This window comes from Solanum verrucosum, unplaced genomic scaffold (genome assembly GCF_900185275.1).
Source record: "Solanum verrucosum unplaced genomic scaffold, falcon-dt-bn FXZP01000252.1, whole genome shotgun sequence".
Classification (NCBI taxonomy): Eukaryota; Viridiplantae; Streptophyta; class Magnoliopsida; order Solanales; family Solanaceae; genus Solanum; species Solanum verrucosum.
In genome coordinates, this window is record NW_026019988.1 from 2744317 (window position 1) to 2766823 (window position 22507).

The 22507-nt window shown below is 32.0% G+C and overlaps 3 protein-coding genes across 3 annotated transcripts; all 3 read right to left on the reverse strand.

Annotated features, from left to right (window-relative positions):
• Window positions 1–754: 754 nt before the first annotated feature.
• Window positions 755–3434, reverse strand: LOC125818732 (U-box domain-containing protein 4-like). Its single transcript, XM_049498245.1, has 2 exons — window positions 1929–3434; window positions 755–1247 (listed from the first exon to the last, which is right to left on the reverse strand). The coding sequence occupies exons 1-2, from the start codon at window positions 3219–3221 to the stop codon at window positions 1185–1187; spliced, it is 1356 nt and encodes a 451-aa protein (XP_049354202.1). The 5' UTR covers window positions 3222–3434; the 3' UTR covers window positions 755–1184.
• Window positions 3435–14474: 11040 nt separating this feature from the next.
• On the reverse strand, window positions 14475–18380 carry LOC125818710 (inositol monophosphatase 1). Its single transcript, XM_049498221.1, has 12 exons — window positions 18350–18380; window positions 18186–18241; window positions 17974–18024; window positions 16940–17020; window positions 16725–16828; window positions 16541–16625; window positions 16316–16370; window positions 16187–16230; window positions 15732–15800; window positions 15556–15656; window positions 15435–15491; window positions 14475–14864 (listed from the first exon to the last, which is right to left on the reverse strand). Exons 1-12 carry the CDS (start codon window positions 18360–18362, stop codon window positions 14768–14770), a joined length of 813 nt encoding a protein of 270 aa, XP_049354178.1. The 5' UTR covers window positions 18363–18380; the 3' UTR covers window positions 14475–14767.
• Window positions 18381–21221: 2841 nt separating this feature from the next.
• Window positions 21222–21639, reverse strand: LOC125818865 (cysteine proteinase inhibitor 1-like). Its single transcript, XM_049498379.1, has one exon. It carries the CDS (start codon window positions 21624–21626, stop codon window positions 21222–21224), a length of 405 nt encoding a protein of 134 aa, XP_049354336.1. The 5' UTR covers window positions 21627–21639.
• Between the last annotated feature and the right edge of the window lie 868 nt (window positions 21640–22507).

The window sequence follows — 22507 nt, forward strand, 5'->3', positions numbered from 1 at the left end:
ATTAACAAAACCTATTTCACTATCACCTGAATTTAACTTTATGGGAGCCAAATAGAATTAAGTATTGGATTATAAAAAAAAAATGTAGAAGAGGGGACAGACGCCCGATGAAATGGTCTTGTGGTCAATGAAGTGAGAGAAGAAACATGAGTTCTCAGTTTATATTCCATAGGCAAAAAATATTAGGTACCGATACCTATGCTGGTGAGAAATAATATGTATCCTCCGTTTAAAGTGGGAGAAGAACCATGAATTTCCAGGTTCAAATCTGGTCAAATCTTAGCAAAGGTTATAAAGTACAAGAAGAAAGATGAGTTCTCAAGTTCAAATCCGAACACCAAGTGACAGGTATCAGGTTTGAATAGTCGAAATTCGCACCAACTAGTTGGTATACCAGTGTAAAACAAAAAGGGTTGGAGGACCACATGGTGTGGCTAACCAACTCATTTAAGCATACCTTTGAACACATCTCAATTGACTAAAGCTTAAGCAAACTCTGCCAGCTAAAAAGTCATAATGCACTAGGGATATAGACAAGTATAAGCATAATAAGATAATTACAAGTATATATTAGGAAAAATGATGCTAATAAGGAGAGGTGGGGCTGCTATACCCTCTGTATTCACACCAAAGGGAAAATATAAACATCTGATACTCTTCTAGTTGTATAGATGGAGACACAAATTTAATAGCTGTAAAAATGCCAACAACCCAACCTTGAAGAAAAAAATTGAGCTTTGACATATTTCAGTCATAGAAAATCAAGAAAATATCTCATTACTGGACATATTGTTCAAGAACCAAAAAAGACTAAAGCATACTGAAATAGTAGCTTTTTTACACACTAAAGAATAAGAAAATTAGTAACCCTTTCAGAAGAATTTGGACCACCCAAACAAAACTAAGGGATCATTATCAAATTCTTACCAAACAACCTGACAGATAATAATTCAAAAGGGACATGAGAACCCTTCCCACCACCCTTGCCAGCTCCTATGTAATAACTTGGTTAAAAATTTACCTAAATAGGTCAGTTTCCTTAAACTAACTTGATATTTATTTTCTTGATTACCTTGACATATGTCATGAACTTCTAAATTTATAAACCACTCTGTACAAACTCTTCAAATCGCTTCCTATAAACAGAAAATACTCAAATGTAGAAGACCGTCTAAGCTACCTCGCTAAGGAGTTGAAGTAGAAGCTTCTTGTCTTGATTCCCTCAAGTATGTCAGTAATGTTTCTGCCTGCCGAAAACAACCAAGCTTCATTAAGATTAAATCATTCCATAAAAGACGACTATAAAAATGCATACATGCATCACAATCACTGAAAGCAATCATGTTACGAGCATTCAGTGTCTATATCATAACAAGCACCAATTTTCAAAATATGACACTAACAATTCAAGAAAACACAGTATTCATTAATGGCACATGGCAACTATAAAGGTCCATACCCAAAATTCCTTTTTTTCCCCTCATCTTTTCCATGTTCATCTACCAAATCTATACCCAAAAATGGGAACACTCCATGTGACTATTTTTAGAACTTAGAAGTGAAAATCTTGACATATTTCACTACTAATTTCAAAACATAAATTTGAAGTTCGACCTTAATATTTGTTATAAGTTGGTACCATTATTCAAATAAACTGCTATTTTTCTCATCCCAAAGGTATACATGAATCAATCAATCAACTAAATATCAATCTCAATTAGTAGGATTTGGTTGTAATATCCATTTTGAATCTCCATTAAACTCCATTCATGTCTAACAATTACACCTAAGTAATACCTACTTATAATTCAAAGGGTAAATGGCGATTAAATGACATATAAAGGATAAAAATTCAATCTTTATGGTAAAAAATAAGCATAAGTAATTGATCAAGATTTCCTTCCAATGGAATCAAACAGGAAACTCACCTTGTGCTTAGCTTTAGCAGTTCCGGTCTGCGACAAGGCGACGAGAGGAGGGATTCCTCCTTCCCTAACAAGAAGTCCTCTATTCCTTACACCATCAACACATAGCTGCAAAAGAGTCATCACTGCAAATTCCTTCCCTTTATCCGATCCATCTTCAATCACTTCCACAAGTGCAGCAATTCCTCCTTCCTCAACTATACTTTCTTGCCCCATCTCGATACCTGTTAAGCTACTTAACACCACCATAGCCTTCTCAGCTAACCCTGTTCCCTCCTCACACACTAACTCCACCAATGGTTTCACAGCACCAGCACTCACCGCCCGTTCTTTATTCAATCTCACCGTGCATAGCTTATACAACGTCGTTAGAGCATCCTTCTTTCCCCGATTCGTCCCGTTTATTAACAGCGCCACTAATGGGGCAATAGCACCACAAGCACCAATGGATAACTTATTCTCATCTATCAAAGCTAAGCTTAGCAACCCACAAGCTGCATTCTGTTTCGAAGTTTCAGTGCCCGTTTTCAACACGTAAATCAAAGATTTTATCGCCCCGGAGTTTGTAATTAAGGTTTTATTCGGTTCGTGAAGCGACAGATTGAGAAGAGCTGTTACAGCGTGTTCCTGAGTCCGTGGATCGGAGCACCGGAGAAGTGGTAACAATGCCGGAATAGCACCAGACTCTCCGATTAAAGCTCGATTATCAGCTCGATTTTTAGCTAAAAACCTCAATTTCTCCGCCGCCGATCTTTTCACGGCAACCGACGGTGACTGTAAACTGTCGACGCAGAGTTTCACCGTCGGCTGAAGATCCTCCGGCTCAATGCTTTCCATTATCTCTGTCGAAAACGTCTCCCGCTGCAGAAACCCTACACAAGGTTCCGGTTCCGGTTCAGGTTCACTAACGGAGCTCTGATTCGGATCCGAATTTGGGATGTAAGCTAAACGTTCCAACTCACCGGAAATATCACTGCTATACGCCGAGAAATCACTGAAAGTATGGGAAATTTCCAGAAATTCCACATCGGAAAAAGAAGATTTATCAACCGGCGGCTTCTTCGCTAGCTCAGTAAGGCGAAAATCAACGACGGAATCTGTAAGGTTCTCATAAACCGGACCGGAGTTTTCGTAGTCGGTTTGGTACAAATTGGACCGGATAGTGCGCATGGACCGGCCGATTGAACGTCGGTGAACTTTGGCGGAGGACGGCGGTGGAGTATAGTAATAAGGCCGTGTTTGGGAGTAATGGGTAGTAGAAGAAACATGAGAATGAGAATTTTCTAGCGAAACCATATTTGGAAACTTTGCAAAAACAGAGTTTCAATTAGTCAAATGTGAGTTCAAAAATCTCAGATTTGGAGAAAAGGGTGGCTCTTTTAATGGGTTTTAAGAAATTTTCATGGCGGAAAATGTGAATAAAAAGGGAAGAAATGAAATTCAGAAACAGAGCAAGAACGATGGAGTTTTCAAATGTATTTGAAGAATTGTTAGATTTGGTGAAAAGGGTGTTTTTTGATGTTGGTTTAAGAAATTTTCATGGCGGAATTTGAGAAGAAAGTGGAACTGAGAGAGAACTCGAATGAGTGATGAAAATGGTGGATTTATAGAGAGTGGAAGAAGAAGAAAGGATGAAGATGAGTGGATTCGTCTATTTGGTGGCATTTTGATTTTATTAATTATTATTAATTAATAAAATCCCTTATAAGAAATTAATGGCTAGTATTTGTTTCTATACTGAAATCCGATTAAATTCGAATTCATATGTCGTTGCAAGACTTTTTAAATCTGAATTCATGTATATTGTAATGGAAATGAAGTATTAACTTTGAGTTTGAATTTTTTTTATTAAGGATAAATAGATGAATTCTAAATCATTCTATTATAATTAATGTTGGTTATTATTATGTATAGTTTAAGAACATTGCATTCACTTGCATACTTCCTAAATCTGAATTCACACGTTGTAGATTTGTCGCCTTCCAGAGTTTCCTAAATTTGAATTCACACATTAAAATGTTTAGTTAAGAATGGATGTATCTCTGGATCAACCTCGAATTCAAAAAATTTAATTAAGAATGGATGGATTTCAAATCCTTCCATTACGATCCAGATTATTAATGGTTAACATTAGTTATTATAATGTATGTCTAAGAACGTTGCATACTTCCTAAATCTGAATTCACACGTAAACTTTCTGCCTTCCAAAGTTTTCTAAATCTGAATTCACACATTAAAATATTTAATTAAGAATAGATGAATCTCTTGGATAAGCCTCGGAGTCGAAATATTTAGTTAAGAATGAATGGATTTCAAATCATTCCATTATTACTGCTTGTAGTGTTAGAATGTAAAGTAAGTTTTTTACTTTTTAAGTCTTATGATCTTAAATTAAAAATAAGTGAAATATAATGACATCACTCCAATATAGATGATAGATATAATATTTTAATTCAATTCATTATCAAAAGTTGGCTCATAAATAAAAATTGTCCAACAAAAGGCTCATTCCTACCAATGTGAGAGATTTAACTGTTTTAGATAGATGAAAAATTAAAATTTAAAAATTAATAAAAAATTCTTTATAAAATAATTAAAAAGTAAAATAAAATAAATTAATTAAAAGGAGAAAGTAATCTTCTAAGATTAATTTATAAAAGGTATAGTGACCAATATTTATTTAACTTCTCAAATTAGTAAGTGTCACTATCTGTGCTATCATAAAGTATTTGAACCCACATAGGAAAAAAGTGGGTAAGGTGAAATACTGCCGTCAATCATAAAAAAAAATTAAAATTAATAAAAGTTTCTGCCGTTTTTTGTGTCACATTCATTCTTTCTAATTCCATCAATTTTTTCCAGATAAAAACAACACTTACTTTATTTGTTTTTCATTCGATATTAAGTACTCGTATTGAAATTAATTTAAATTTAAAATTTGTATTGAAAAATTCAATATCTTATTAAGGTCAATTATAGAGTTATATAGATGAAGTTTCAATAGAGATGAGATTTCATCTTAGTTATTTGAGTGTTTTTTTATACACAAAAATAGTTAATTTGACCTTGATAATAGAAATTTGTCTGTTAGAAATTTTGAACGTTTAAAAATAGGATAATATCGTTGTTGGAATATTAATCTTGTTCCTCAAAGTTCAAGCCAAATATAAACCGTTTAGTTTAGTTTAAATGTTGATTTAATCCTTTTTTCTTAAAAAATTTTGTACCTTAAAAAGCTTATATCGTTAATCAATAATAAGAAATTGAATTGAGCTCATTTTGCCCCTAAAAAAATAACGTAGTTTAGAAACAGTGACCCTAATATTTCTGTCGATTGTACTAAATAAATGCTACACGGTTGAGTTAATTACAACTTAAAACAATACTTTTATATTGCTAACTAAAAGGATCATGTTTATTCTTGTTTAAGTACATGAAAAATATTAAAACGTTAGATTAGAGCACGACCAAACAATATTAATTATGTCATACTATTTTTAATCACATGATATTTGACAAGTCATACGCATTAATTTTGTCGTTGACGAATTTGAGGAAGATTAATTGAGGGGTGTGGTCGGTACGAAAGAAAATATTGATTTTTTTTTAAAAATAAATGTTTTTTCAAGCTTCATCATGATTTAGATTTTTGGGGTTTTAAAAAGGAAAAATTATATATAATAGCAAATTATTAATTCAAATTAAATGCTATAAATATACTTTGATTTAATTGTATCATATAGCAAACTATTGCTATTTTCGCCATTCTCCCTGGTGGAATCTCGTTCGCCACTCTCGTTTGATGGCAGTCTCTCTCGCTTTTATACAAATACAAATGTATAAAATGTGTTTGTGTTTGTATAAAGCGAGAGGAAATTGTATATACACATATATTTTCGTTCCCCTCTCTCCCCTCTCCCAAATCTCGCTCACCACCCTTGCCTCTCTCGCTTATACAAACAGAAACAAAATGTATAAATTGCGCTTCTGTTTGTATAAAGCGAGAGACAATTGTATATACATATGCAAATACATATATCTTCGTCCTATACACTTATAATTATACAATACAAATATTTCTCTGCCCAGTTTTCTTTTGCCTTTCTCTCTTTCTCGTTTTATACATACACAGATTATACAATTGATCTTTTGTATACAACTGCTTTCTTTTGTATATGTATAGCGAATTATACAACTGCCTTCTTTGTATATGTATAGCGAATTATACAATTGTTTTTTTTTGTAAATGTATAGCGAATTATACATATATATGTTTGCTATGGAGCGCAATTATGCAAACTTTGTTATAGCATACAAATATGAATTTTATATTTGTTATATGTGACAGTTGCTCTTTTTAAAAAAATACTAAATTATGATTATTATTATTTTGAAGTTTTTGATGTGTATAAGCACATGAATTTTTTAGAAAATTATTATCTAACTCTGTTTCACCTGAAATTTGAAGGGTCTATCTCAAACAAACTGGGCTTCACCATGACTATATAACTTTTATTTTATTTTTTGCGTTTCAAGGTCCTGAAATTCAAAAATAGGATTATTAGAGCTTTCGATGTGTATAAACACACATTTTTTTGAAAATTTGTCGTCAAGACTCTTTTTGCCCCGAAATCTTGAAGGTCCATTCCAGATTGACATAGCTTTTTTTTTAACGTTTTACGGTGTGTTTGGTATGAAGGAAAATGTTTTCCATGGAAAATGTTTTCTTGGAAAACAAGTTGATTTTTGACTTATTTTCTCATGTTTGGTTGGTGAGTAGAAAATATTTTCTGAAAAAGATTTTTAGTGTTTGATTTATGAATGAAAATGTTTTTGAAAAATTTCTTTTATTTTTACTAGAGTAAAAAATAATTGTTGAAATTGAAAATATTTTTTAAAAATAAACTTAATTTTTTTTGGGGGGTGGGGGCTGGTAGGGGGTGGGGGGTGGGGGGGTCAAGGGTAGGGGAGAAAAATTGACATTTTGAAGTTAAAAATATTTTTTAAAAACAAATTTAAATTTTTTTTTGGGGGTGGGGGGGTTGGTAGGGGGTGGGTGGGGGTGGGGGAGGGGGGGGGCTGGTAGGGTGTGGGTGGGGGTGGGGGGTCGAGGGTAGGGGTGAAAAATTGAAATTTTAAAGTTAAAAATATTTTTTAGAAACAAACTTAAATTTTTTTTTTGGGGGGTGGGGGGTTGGTAGGAGTTGGGTGGGTGGGGGTTCGAGGGTAGGGGTGAAAAAATGAAATTTTGAAGTCGAAAATATTTTTAAAAACAAACTTAATTTTTTTTTTTGGGCTGGGGGGGGGGGGGCTCGTAGGGGGTGGGTGGGGCGTGGGGGGTCGAGGGTAGGGGTGGAAAAAAATGAAATTTTGAAGTCGAAAATATTTTCTAAAAACAAACTTAAAATTTTTTTTGGGGGGTGGGGGGCTGGTAGGGCGTGGGGGGGTCGAGGGTAGGGATGAAAAAATAAAATTTTGAAGTCGAAAATATTTCTTAAAAACAAACTTAAATTTTTTTTTGGGGAGTGGGGGGGGGGTGGTAGGGGGTGAGTGGGGGCTGGGTAGGGGGGTCGAGGGTAAGGGTGAAAAAATAAAATAATATTTTTTAAAAACAAACTTAAATTTTTTTCTTTTTGAAGGGGGTGGGGGGCTGATAGGGGGGGGGGCGAGGGTAGGAGGTGGGGGTGTAAAAAAATAAAAATTTGTCGTCAAGACTCTTTTTGCCCCGAAATCTTGAAGGTCCATTCCAGATTGACATAGCTTTTTTTTTAACGTTTTAGGGTTCTAAAATTTGAATTCATGATTACAGTATTTTTTAGTGTATATATTTTTCGAAAAATTGTTGTTGGACTCCATTTTTTTTCTAAAATTCAGAGGGTCCATCCCAAACGGCATGAGTTTTGCCATGAGTGACGTCACTTTTTCTTTTGTTGAGTTTTGTCCTAAAATGTTATATCATATGATTATTTGAGTTTTCTGTTAGCATGTGATTTTTTTCTTGAAAAAATGTTGATGAATTCTGCTGGCCTTAAAATTCAAAGGATCTATCCAAAACGGCCTAAATTCGCCAGCACTATGTCCAAACACCTCCTTGTCTAGATTTTTTTTTTTGTGAGCAATTGAAAATTGAACATCGAAAGCAAAAAGGATTAAATCATCGAATCCAAATATTCGAGTGGAAGTTAGAGAAGAACGTTATCACAATTTCGATACACTTATTTTATCAATCAAGATCATTTACAACATGATCGATATATTACAATTCATATAATAAGATTATTCGATCAAATTAATTTAAAAAGTAATTATGAACTTTGACATTAATTCAAATTTCAAGAGTCAAATAATAGAAAATCTTCAAAAAACGCATGAATGAATCGTGTTATGTTCTCCATAAATAGTACTCCCTCAGTCCCTAATTACTTGTCCATTTTGACAAATCAAGAAAGGACAAAAAAATTTACCCATTATACCCTTAATTAATTACTTTGAAAATGGTAGTACTAGTTTTTAATTCATCAACTTCATAATTAATAGGGGTAAAATGATAAACTCACTACATCAATTATTGTTTTCTTAATAGGTGTGTCAATTCAAAAGTGAACAACTAATTAGGGACAGAGGGAGTATTATCTAGTTTTAATTGTTAGTAGGTGAGATGTACTTCTTCGGAATTCAAATCAAAATATTATTTCTCATAGAAAAAGTTCATCTTTTAATTTAATATTTATTAAGTATTAGGAGTAGGGTTACCATTTTTGAAGTTTTTTTGTTTTGATTCTCCGACAATCTTAAATCCAAATTAAACCTACTTATTTAATTTACAGTGAAGTCTGTATTAATACGGATTGTAGTGGAATGGTTCAGAAATTATCAATTCCAATTTCAATTAGAAATCTTATAATTGAGTCTCAAAATCACCAAAATTCAAGATAAAAAATGAACATTTCAATTTTTTACTATTTTTTTTTATATTACAAAAAAAAGAAGAAGAGAGGAATAAAGTAGTGAAGTAGCAACAAATTAAATTGAGTATAATTATACGTCAAGTTAAATTACGTAGACAACTTCGTTTTCTCCTCACTTTTCAATTGGGCCGTCGAAAGATAACGTATCTTATTCTCAATCATATTTCATTTTCAAAATATCATAGTATCCCTTTCTTAGATGATGTTTCCACGAAATTTCATATATATATTTGGTATCTTATAAAAGGACAATAAAGAGAGACAAATATATATTTTTATGAATCTTTTGTCAAAACAAATGCCATTTAAATATTAGATTCATATTAGTTAATTACGAATAATATTATTATTATTTATTAATATCATAGTCAGAAATGGAGACAACATTATTATAGGATGTGTGCAAGAAACTAAGATGTAAACGTACGTACTTCCTTCTTAGTGAGTTGTATAAAAATATACTATAAATAGATTTATTTATTCCGAAAACAAAGTTAATTGTAAAAAAAATAAAACTATATTGTTACCTTTTTCACAGGAGTATCATATCTTAATTATTCATTGTTATCTTTTAGCGAGAAAAAATCGTTAATTAGTGACTCAATAGCAATAAATTAATAATATATTTTTTGATTTAATTTATCGATCAATTTAATTTTTGCGCACCAAATTGATGATGGAATCCACCAAATTAAAATCCAAGTTTGGTACTGCTCCTCCGCCAAATATCAACTGTTTAATTGTTAGGTAATGTCTGATGTTTCATATCCTCTTTAAACATTTTTATTTGCACACTTTAACTTGATCAAGCAACAAAATAAAATTACCACTTAATTTTAGTGAAATATAGTTCATTTTGTCTCAATTTATGTGACGAGTACTATTAGATATTTTGATTGAATCAACAAGAAAAGAAGAAAAAAACAATATCTTTTCACACGAAAAAATTAGAAAGATTTTTAGTATTTCAATGAGAATTTGTTTCTCACCATGCATTTTCTTAGTGAGCTGGTCCGGTCGGGAATAAGGTGGAAAAAATATCACATTTTGGAACACAAATTTCTCATTAATTCTTGGTGGAAAAAGTCCTTGTTTGCGTATGTACGCAATTTAAGAAAGAAAAAATTAATAACTTTTGAAACTTGGAATCTAAAACAAATCACAGATTTAAATCATTAATCAATTACTTCTAATTGTCCATAAGCACTTAAAATCATTAATGAAGCATAAAATAGATGATTAGTGGCTTAATACCAAAGATTCATACATAATTATATATCATGACTAGCATAATTAGATACCTAATTAATTTAAACATTTTAGCGGCTCCTTCTGAATTCTTTTGGCTTATATATAATGATGAAAGGAAAAAACAACAAATCAATTGTTTTTTTTAATCATATGAAATTAGAACCATTGCATAATGCCATTATTAATTAGAAATAATATAATGTCCCTAAGATTTCTAGTGATTTGTTTCTATTAAATGCAACATTGCTTAGTTGTTTAAAAATTCAAATAAGATTTTTATTGCTAATTAAAAAGATTATGTTTGTCCTTTTCTAGTACATGAAAATTATCAAAAGTGTGTTAAGGTATATTTTGTCGAATGTACTTGTAAATCACATGATTATAAGTAACATGCCACACGCGTTAATTTGTGTACTATAAAATTTTAATATTTGTTTATTGGCAATAATATTAGCACTAACTATAATAATTAGATTGATTACTTTGTGCATTGGGTTGAAGTTTACATGATAACCTAACAAAACACATATATTCGATAGATCCTTGACTTAAAATAAAAAATTTGATGTGGGATAGTAAGAAAATAAGACGGTAAAATAGCAAGATACAAAATAACTAAAGCAACAGATCGATAGTAGTAATACATACACATTGAACGGTAAGAAATTGCGTGAAGAAGGGCAAGCCTCTACGTCTCCCACACAACAAGTGACAAAATTCGGCTATTAATTTACTAACTCTTTACTCTAATTCTTGATCTTCAAACATTTATATCAAGGGTCAGGTCTTCAATCTACTGAAGTTATGACATGTTCTGTCTATAACCACCTTCTCCAAGTTCTTCTTCAGCCTACCTCTATCTCTCATAACTCAGGCTACAACTATTTTATCCCGTATAATTTCATTCTTAATCATATCATTAGTTACTAGCATGCTCACTTATCCACATCTTCATCTTTAAAACCTTCATCTTCTGGATAATGACGTTTTTTTATTGAGTAGCACTCTGCCCCATACAACAATATTGATCTAACCAACCCAAGTCTAGGCTCCATCGTACATGTCCTTAGTAGTCCTTATGTAAGCCACACATACACCTTTAAACTCCATGCATCTTCAAAGGACCTCCCCAGGGACTTATTTATATGCCTTTGTTGGATCAATGAATATCATATGAGAGTCTCTATTACTGTCCCTATACTGCTCCAACAATCTCTTCACAAGATAGATGAGACTATAGCCGATTGCCCTCGCATAAATTCAAATTGGTTCTTGTAGGTAAACACACTCCTTCTCATCCTCATATCGACTACGTTCTCTCATAAGTTACATGTTAATCATCCCATCATTTTGAAGAGGATGTAATTAGCATTTTAGTTCCTCAATTATGGATTAACTTTAAATTTTGTAATATACGATGATTAAGTAAATTGAACCTTTTATTAACAAAAATATGTTCTTTTTATCCTTTTAAAACAACTTTTAGAACAATATTACCCTCAATATTGAGTAATTACATTGCAAAGTTAACATTACACAATGGTCATAAATACCATAGTGATAGATAATTTGGTAAATTCGTGAATAGTTAATTGAAGATTCAATGTGCTACGTCAAACATCATCAAAATAAAAATAAAATCTATCAATAATTTTCTTGATTTATATAAGCTATTAAATTTTCTTGAAATTATTAAAAAATTAAATGTAGTAGAAAAAGTAGCTCAAATGCTGCTTTAGATGATAGATCCAAATTCCCAACTATAAGTTGTTTATATAAATTTCTGGCTCCGCCACAGAATAATTTGGGATCCACCAAAATCGGAATTCTGGTGCTTCTGCCATATATCAACTGTTCACTTTCTTGTTAGGTGAAATTTCATTCTCCAAATGCATTATAGTTTAAGATTTTTTTTTTCTCTTATTAGTTTTTTTTTTTAAATGATATATATTTTTTATTTTCATAGTGAGGAACTTTTATATTAACACGACATATTTAATATATATAGTTGAACTCAACTTGTTTAGGACCGTAGTTATAGTTATAATTAACCACTAAAGTATTATAACATGTTTTAGAGCACATGCTTATAAATTTATCTCTCTGTTTTTTTAATAAAATAAAAATTAGCGACGAGTTAAACAATGACAAACAAAATGAAACGAATGAATATTCCCTTTCTTTGTTGTCACTTGTATATTGAATGTCAAATTAAATTAAATTTATTAGCTAAAATATTAGATGCATTTTTTGTCATCTCACTACCGACTAGTAGGAAATATGCATTTTTCAAAACCAAATAGGGAACCTATGGTTCTAAACTAGACTAGATATGGCACATGTTGACTTTATGCCTTGTATTTTGGTTGATTTGAATTGCGATTCGATCAAGAAAAGTTAGCCGTGCATCCAAAATTGAAGGGTAAAAAGGGAATATGTGATGGTCGCGACAATTGAGAGACGATAGGCACAAGATTGGAGAAAAAAAGGCTCACTATCGAACTTATTGATAGTTCGTGGTTAGAGTGTGACTGTGATTACGGGAGAACTTGTGAGAGTTGCACAATCATGGAATAAGTATAAAAGGTAGCACGAAAAGAGTATGGCTGTGCGAACTCATTTCAAACTCCGTTGAGTCTCACATCGACAAGATAAAGAGATCGAATTTGGACCGTTTATATGGTCATGGAAATTCTTTCTTCATGAGCTAGATTTGGGAAGTGCTCTAGGTTTAAGGTCCATTTGACATGGTATCAGAGTCAGTCATATCCCAAATTATGGTTTGCCTATGTTAGACCCTTGTATTAAATTGTTCATGCTCCAGATGTTCAGCCATAGACATGAGATTGGATGTTAAGTCCTACAAATAGTGGGATGAGGAAAATTTAGACTCTTTATATGACCGTAGACAATATTGATCTCCTCATGAGCTAGTTTTTTGAGATTGAATTAGAATATTGAAATTTAGACTCTTTATATGACCACGGACAATACTCTCCTCATGAGCTAACTTAATGGGTTTGCAATTGTGATTTCCTATATTGTTTCTTTGGTCGAACCTCATTAAATCCTTATATTATTTCCTTAGTTCTTTAAAAATTCAGTTTTTGCAAGATTATGTGCTAATAAACCACTAGTATTCCCCAACAAACATAACTAATAAACTAGGATGACCATCAATGGACTGTGCTATTTGGGGAGAACTAGTGGCTGAGGTAGCACATAAAATTGCTTTGTTGAATTTCTAAAGTTGGCATTTGAGTTTTGACAAGACCTCACTTTCATGCCAACCCTCCTAGCTTTATTGTTATAATGCACAAGCTGAATTTTTTCTATTCTAATGGATTCCACTTCGCTTGCTTGCACGACTTCTTGTTTGCTACATGTCCATAAATAAGGATAATAAGGTATCCTCAAATGTCAGCATTGAACAAATCATTGGTTGTTGACCTGACCTGATCGACCCAATCATGATACCGAAGGATGGAACTTTTTCTCGATAACTCTGGGTCCCAACTCTAACTACTCCAATGCATAATATGAAAAACTCAATAAATCATGTCTTTTTGGGAAAACCGTACAGGCTTGACCAAAAGCAAGCAATATCACACCTTGTTAAGAATATATTTGAGTCATTTAAGCCCAACAGAGATCATGGTTACAACCGTGGAAGGATTATGTTTATTCAGTAGATACAAGAATGTAGATATCCTATATATAACATCTTCCTGTTATAAAACGAGGGACTCGACCAGGAAAATTGTTATGAATCAACTCCAGCCTGACAGGAACTTTGACGTCACAAAATCAATTATTGGGCCAAAAAGGTTGATTTGGGATCCAGGCCCAATTAGTGACTAATTTAAAAGGAAGAGAAGTTACAAAGAGGGTTATGCGTATTGTGAAGAAACTGTCTCTTTCTCTCATCTTCTTTCTAGAGTATAAACTTCTCATCCCCATTCTTTTATGTATCTTAGTTACTTGTTCCTTTCATTGTAATTCAAGTGTTTACGTGTTGTCGTTGTAATATGGCTATATTATTATATAATGTTTGAGTATTTGTGTTGAGAAATTGGGTTTGTTGCAAAAATATAGTCCAACCGCTTTTTACTAAGAAATGTCGAGGGCCAATGCCATTGGCCCAATGGTGCACGGTTCAAAACTCAGTGGATATATATTGGGCCTGCCCGTTTACCCTTTTCCACTTAACACTGACATTTTGTCTATGGCAGAGTTCAAACCCGTGATGTGTGCCTAATTCACACATCTCACACCGTGCTCTTACCACTAAAGATCAAAACTAAAGTTCATAGGAAGGCAAAAGATTGGCAAGATATGTTCTATTATTAATGTCAGCTTCTTGCAAACAAAACAAGAAGACATTTTTGTAGGTCACACATGAGCTTTACACAGTTTCTTAGACCATATAGCAAGATTACAGTAGCTACTAAAAGAAAATCAGTAGCAATATCTCAGCTAGCGATAATGGAACTTGTAATGCAGGACAAGTAGTAAATTTTCTTGGCCTAATATGCTCACATCCACAAGATGGAGCTTTATCAGGTTCAATAATGAAAGAACTTAACTGGTTCTGAAGTGTCCGCTTTCCATCTCCTATGATACTCATTCAGATAGCTGCAAGGCCTCGATAAACGCTTCCTTGAGATGAGGGTTCGTGGCAGCTACACGTTGTGATGTGATGTCAAATTCCGAACCAGATCTGATGCAAAAGAAACACAACTACTCTCAATGACTATTCTTTTAGTGTGAAGTAAATACTTGAAACTATTTTCATAAAACAAATGCCGGATTTTTCTTATTGTTCCTTCACTTCAGGAGCGGAGCTACAGTTCTAGCTACGGATTCGGCAAAAGCTAATAGCTTTGCCAAAAAACCTTGTATAGTGTTAAGAAATTCACTTAACAACTCAAATTCCGGATCCACCTCTGCTTCACTTAAACACTTATTAAATGATTGGTCTTACAATAAATTTTCAAGAGTTCAGTTAATTATTTGATTCAAGAAACCTTCATTTTTCGAGGCAAGAAGAGATATAGAATCCATAATAACGTATATTTTACCATATAACGACGTCTCAGGTAATCTGTAATCCTCTAATTTGGGATACTATCTCTAATTCAACTGATTAAAACTAAGCAACTGCCTAATCTACGTAGATTAATCACAATCAACACAAATTTCAACTATTAAGCAATTGCCTATTTACGTTAATACTAGTTGAAACTTCATTTTGTCCCTTTTCACTATAAGAAAAGTATATGTTACTCACGGATCAAACAGGACGCCTCCAGCTTCCTTCACTATTACAGCACCACCAGCCACGTCCCTGTAAGTAGATACATTCAGTCAGCAACATATCGTAGGCAATCAGATCGGAAAAATTGTCTTACCAAGGGCCTCCGAATCCAATTAAATAGAAGAGTTCAAGCCTTCCACATGCCACCCAACAGAGATCAAGTGCACACGAACCACACATTCGGAGTGATCTAACCTGTAATATAACATTCAAGCTAATTTTATTGTGTCTGAATACGTTTCGTAACTGAACTGAACTTTGGACGCCTACCTTGAAAAGCAGGTTATTGATTCTCCTCGTTGTAGTTTCTACAGTTAAGTTATCCCGTGTAGTTCCGACCTGCTCCAGTAAAACAAAATTTGAGTAGATTTTGAGTATATCAAAAAGGTAAACAGCAAAAGCGAATATGCATATTTTATACATGTAATTTCAGATACAGTCTACTATAGTGTGTACAACATCAAAATATGACACTAAAGAACGATGTGTTCCATAATTTCACGTAGAAGAAAAGCGGGATTTATGAAAAACTAACAGAAGTTCACACATTTGGAGTTGGACATTAGTCTTGAAAACGATTAATCAAAGTTTATGTTCATATCATCAACCATCATTACAACAGGATAATCAAATTGCAGAAGTAGGTTCTGTTTCATTGCCATTCATGAACTAAATGATCCTTGCTGAGATCGAATAATAAAGCAACAATAGAGACGGTGAATTACCTCTGTGCCAAGGAGGGACTTCACAAGTTCGAACTGCGAAGATACTGTACATACCAAAGTATTAGAGATCAATAGAGTGTAAAATATACAATGCAATAACAGGTACATCGCGTTTGATATGTGGCATACCTTTGATAGGCTTCCCATTAAGATACGCACCCTTCCCATCAATTCCAGTGAAAAGCTACATGTCAAAAATCTACCTTTTTTACTACATTCAATCAGCCATTTGAAGCACCCGCCCACAAAGTAAAGAAAAAAAAGAAAGAAATGCTAGCTGCTTTAATCCATCGAAAAAAAATTAATTACTACTTGCTGCTCTTTATTACTGTTTGGGAGCACTAAATATCTCACCTCGTCAATAATTGGGTCATAAACAACGCCAACTGTTGGAATCTTCCCAATTGTGAGTCCAATCGAGACACAGACAGAAGGAAACCTACAGCAATCACATAGTGCCGAGAAATGGCTCGAGAGGCTCATCTAACAATAATACAATATTAATTAGTTTGTCACAAAATATACAAATTATGCTTACCCATGCACAAAATTAGTTGTTCCATCAACCGGATCAACTATCCAAGTCGGTTCATCAGTTAACTCAAAATCTCCAGTAGCAGCCGCTGTTTCTTCACCAATGAACTAAAGTGAAGGTATATTACAGTAAAGAATGAGAAACAGAATGACTGGAACTTTCCAAATAGTATAGTTAACGGAGCTCTATAAGTTAAAACACTATCGGTGAAAGTTAACCTTGTGGCTCGGAAAATGTTGCTTGAGATGATTGAATATGAGATCTTCACATGCCTTGTCGGTCTCCGTGACCAAATCCACCTACATTCAGTAAAAGGGTAAATCAAAGCCTAAAAACACAATCCTCCTACTATAATGTCTTGTTAACTTGACTTTTTAAGTTTTTCCTATATGATCGATAATATTGTCCGGGAAAACATGCTTTCTTGATGGTATCACTTACCAATGACTTGAATTTTCCGAAGTGTTGTCATCTAGAAAAATATTTTCAACAAAAAGGGAACAATGACTTCTCTAAGTTATAACAACAGGACAAATGTAACATAGAAGTTATGAGTTCATCACTACTGTATATGTACAACAAATAAATTTTGAACTCAATACATCAAATAGACTAGTGAAATTTCGGACACGAACCCATAAAGTTCAAATCTTTGATATGCAGAAGTCATTTTCCTTCACAAATATCGCAATTCTATCTCTAAATCACTTGCTTCAACCAATACGTAAACATTGTTATCGCTTTTAGTACTCAAATATATCACAAACACTTTCATTATAGCCTATACTACCCAAAATACAAATCATCATATATAACAACATACCCCGTGTAATCCCACAAGTGGAGTCTGGAGAGCTTAGAGTATACACACACCTTACTCCTATCTCATAAAGATACCGAGTCCATGATTTATCATTGGTGTAACTACATTGATCCATGGGTGGTCACTTGAACACCATTCATCGAAAAATTATATTATGTATATAGATATAATATTATGTACATATAAATAAATAAATAAATCTTTAAAGACATATACTAAAGATTTGAACACCCTTAACAAAATTCCTAGCTTCACCACTATTTCGAATAGAACCTCAGCTCAGCTCAAGTAAAGCATCTCGAAGCACTTTAAAAAAGAGAATACATAAATGAAAACAATAACAACAACAATACTACAATACTAGTTTGGTAATCACATGAAGCACAAATAATCAAAATTACAGAAATTTAAAAAAAAAATAAAAAATACCTGGCCTTTGTGCACCACATGCTTAGTCTCATGAAATCCTTTGCGGATTATCTGCAAAACACCACAAAAAATGAGAAAATCAAAATCAAGAAAACAGAGTAAAAATTAAAACTTTAAAAGTGTGATAAAGGAACAATAAAAAATTGAAACTTTTTTTTAGGAAAACAAAAACAAAAATCAATTGGGCATAGTTTAATTTAGATTAAATTAACCTCTCCAGCTCTTTTAGCTGCATCAACTGCAACAGCCAAGAATTCTTCTAGTGAACCTAAAATTCAAAAAAAAAAAAAAAACAATTTAGATGGTGATACATAAACAATTCTAAAATTAATGTGTGAATGTGAGTTGTTTGAAGAATAGAGCAATGGGGACTCACCATTTTGAGCCATCTTCAATTGTAATATATTTTGTTGAGTGATGGATTGGAAAATAGACAAATTGATTTAGGCAAATGTAACTTCTTCTCTTTTAAGGTCTAATATTTAAAAATTGTGCAAATATAGTTTTTGGGAAATTACAATGTCAGGTTTAGGTTTAATGTCAAGTAATTATTTTAATTTTGAGTATGTATATCTTAACGCCTTATAAAATAATCATCTAAACACTTTCAAAATTTATATGGCATATCAATATCAAATGTCTTGTGAAAACAGTCTTTATTCCTTCACAAAATAATGGTAAACCATGCGTACACTCTATTCTCTAAACTTCATTTGTGGAATTTCACTAGATATGTTATTGTTGTGTTGTTGTCAGCATCGAATGTCTAAGGAAGACAATGAGAACGAATTGACGTATTTAGTTATCAATTGAGACTAAGCTAAAGTGTCTAAATGTACACTCTCAAAGTTTTGAATTTTTTACCTTCAAGTAAGGATCAAAGTTCAAAAACAATAACTTACATAATTACACTAATTAAATATGTTATTATTATTGCGTTAGCGTAACATATGACAGAACAAAAATGCAATTATTCGTCGGCAAATTTGTCAATATGTCATTTTAATCCTAGGATTTAGAATATTTGGAGTATAAAGGACAGATAATTCAATTGGAAAAATATGAGAGGAATATTAGAAGGTGGAGGAATCTTTGGTTGTAAATTGTTATTAATAAAAGTTTTAAAATAGGAATTAGATGCCAAAGTTATCACTCTCTCATGAATTTTGTATAACTTATTTCCTTCGCGAAGTTTTTTTATATAACCACTTGATATTTAATTCAATTTATACGCATCTTAATTTATTTGTCAAATTATCATTTTCAACCACAAGTATATGTTATCTACACAGCAAAAAATAAGGTTCATAATCAATTACTATACATCAACATAGAATATATGAGGTATCACAATTCATACATAAGTTATCAGTAAAAAATAAAAATTAACGACAGATAAATTCCATTGTTAATGAATGAAATCGATTTGTTCATCCTATTTAATAATGGATTGGCAATAAATTTTTAAAAAAATTGTTAGCTACAAGTAATTTATCAACAAATTAATGATGATAGCTCATATTATTTACATGTTTTACTTAATATCCGATGTATTTACCATGTGGCATATATTAAAAGAAAATTAAAAAGTTGACCACAAAATGGGGATTTTAATTTACTTTGCTTTTTAAAATGGTGTCACGTTATTTATGCAAGGTTAGTTGCTAAAATGGAACTCTACTTGTGTTTTTAGAACCAGGTATAGCATTTTTGTCCCTTTTTTTCTTTCTTTCTATGATGTATAAATATAGTTTAGTTATTTTTCCATTACAATAGTTAATTTTATAATTTTTTGTGCGATAAATTGATAATTGGATGATAAATTATCGTTCGATAGTTATATGCCCTCAACGTTAGAAAGGCATATCATAAAGTTTCTAGGTATAACTTATGTCTTATATTAGAAAAATTAAGGACATATATAACAGAGTCAACACTACTAACAAACCATTTTTTCCACATTGACAGTTTCAGATGAAACTGTTTGGTGGTTATTTTCACAGATATTTTAATTAAATCGGCGAGAAAAGAAAAAATGATAGTGTTTTCACACGAAAAAATAGGAAGCTTCTCATTATTTGAGTAAAAATATGTTCCCACTATGCGTTTTTTCGATAAGTTAGTTCTATGAAAAACTCTTAATTTGTTATATAAATTTTTCATTGATTTCGAAGTTGAAAAACTTATATTTCTAAGAGTGAAAAAAAACAAAATAAGAACAATCACCAATGAATGATAACTTAGAATTTTGGCACATTAATTTGCAAATTTTAATTCAAGAAATTGAATTTAAAAAGTCTACTACAAGAAAAAGATTATAATTCAAGAAGAAGATTTTCTTTAAAATTAAAGTAGTGTTGCCATTAATAAAGGAATCCTAAAAGAGAATGAACACAACAATTCTCGTGATGCTATAATGTCTTTTTGCCCTCCTATTCAACACACATGACAAGCCTATTTTGCACTTCATGACAAATTTATCAAATTTTTATTTAGCTTTTGAAACTTATTGTCTCGATTAATTTATATTTATGTTCTGTATGGATTTATTCAGAAGAGAACGATTTATACTAGAACTTTCATTAATTCCAAAGTCTAAATTTATCATGACTCCTGATTTAAAAATAAAGGGGTTCACTCCATTATGACATATACGTACGAGACAACCACATAATTTAAAAATAGAAGAGAAACCGTTTCAAAAAAAAAAAAGTCCAAAAAAATCAATTTTTTTGTAAACCTTATAGGATTAGTATGAAATTTATAAAATCCCTAAAAAAATCTTAAAAGACAAATAATTTGCTCATGAATTGAAATAAACTTGAATAAGACAATTTATTATTGGATCAAAATAAATTTAAATAATGTGCTTTTTAACTATGCTTCTTGAGAAATGACTCGATCTGACCCATTCCTCAAAGAAGTTTATATGGTCATATATATAAGGATTCCTATAACCATCTACTATTGATAGAAGATTAAGATGTAGTTAATTAATTAATTGATAAGTGTAAATCCACATACATATGCAAATTTCGAAAGGGAAATAGGAAAAAAGCCTAAAGAAATGATAACCTTATCAAGTGACCACAAAACATGCATTGTACATGTTCATTAAATGATTATTGTTTGCAAGACATACTCATACAAATTGAAGATTTATTTCATTAGCTTCTAACAATTACATATATTAGATTTCTTTCGAAGAGTAAATATTTCGTTCAGATATAACGTTATTATCAACTAAATTAAGTACGCATACATTGTTGTTCTCCATTTTCTAGGCTACATTCTACAAAGGAAGTAAGGTTCCTAAATTTTTCCCATGGCTTGTCCCACACTTCTGCTAAGTAGTTATGTGGTGAGTCACCGTCTTTGGCAGAGATGACTAGTCGATAATTAATTCCGGCAACAACTTGGCTTTCTCCTTTTGTTATTTCTTGAAACTCCAATCTTGTCTTCGCCTCTTTGTTGTGCTCATCAACTGAAAATTTTCCTATCTCCACGACCTCAGGGTCAGTTAAGTTGGTTATGGGATTCCAACCGCCTACGATAGCCTCTTTTCGACCGCCCTTTGCGTCGGAGACACGGAGGAGAACGGTGGCAACCACCACAAAGAGAGCCCCAAGGATGTGATTGAATTTGATGGCCATTTTTTCTCTATGTAAAAAGAAAATGAATGGAAAATATTTATGTATGACAATTAAAAGACTTCATTGGGTGGACTTATTTATAGTAGAAAATCCACACTTGTCAAGGGACTTAAATTTCCGAATTTGCCCTTTTAACCCTAATACTCCAATTTTATAAAAATCTATGTTTTTTTAAGAAAATTATGTCATCAACTTACCCATATATAATATTTGTATCTTTTTAGAAATAAAGAACTTGTTTCCCTCATATTCAACACATGAAAAGGCTACATTTTTCTAAACAATTATTTATTTATTTTATCATCTGGTATTCAAATATATGCATTGTCCTCACTAATTCAGAGTCATGTTGTGTAAAACTTATACAAAAGAAAAAAAAACAATTTGTATTAGAATTTTTTTGAAATTCTCAAGTCTCGAACTCGAAACATCTAATTAAAGGTATATCAATTCCTTTGTGACAAGTGACTAATATATTTATTATAGAATAGACTCCCTCAAAAAAGAAGTTCAAGAAATCAAAGTTTTATGAAACTTATAGGATTAGAATGACATTTATAAAATTCTTTAAAAAAAACTTTAGAAGACAAATAATTTATTATTGGATTGAAATAAACTTGAATAGCTTAATATAGAAATCCCGACGATAAATTATTATTAATAAGAAATTAAGATGTGTTGTTGCTTGATGAATTGATAGGTATATACATATATATACAAACATAATAAATAAATAATAATAAAAAAAAAAGAGGCAACAAGCAAAATAAAGGGAAAATGCATAAGTACCCCAAATCTATGCTCAAAATCTCTGAGACACACCTAACCTTTACTAAGGTCCTATTACCCCTCCCCCCCCCCCCCCCCGAACTTATTTTCTA

Excerpts from the sequence above, each read along its gene's own strand:
- LOC125818732 (XM_049498245.1), bottom strand. The coding sequence starts at position 3,221 with ATGGTTTCGCTAGAAAATTCTCATTCTCATGTTTCTTCTACTACCCAT. Across the intron at positions 1,248-1,928 it reads CTGCTAAAGCTAAGCACAAG|GCAGAAACATTACTGACATA; the intron begins GTGAGTTTCCTG and ends TGTTTTCGGCAG.
- LOC125818710 (XM_049498221.1), bottom strand. Across the intron at positions 18,025-18,185 it reads CAGCTAAAAGAGCTGGAGAG|ATAATCCGCAAAGGATTTCA; the intron begins GTTAATTTAATC and ends GGTGTTTTGCAG. Across the intron at positions 15,657-15,731 it reads TCAATAACCTGCTTTTCAAG|GTTAGATCACTCCGAATGTG; the intron begins GTAGGCGTCCAA and ends GTTATATTACAG.
- LOC125818865 (XM_049498379.1), bottom strand. The coding sequence starts at position 21,626 with ATGGCCATCAAATTCAATCACATCCTTGGGGCTCTCTTTGTGGTGGTT.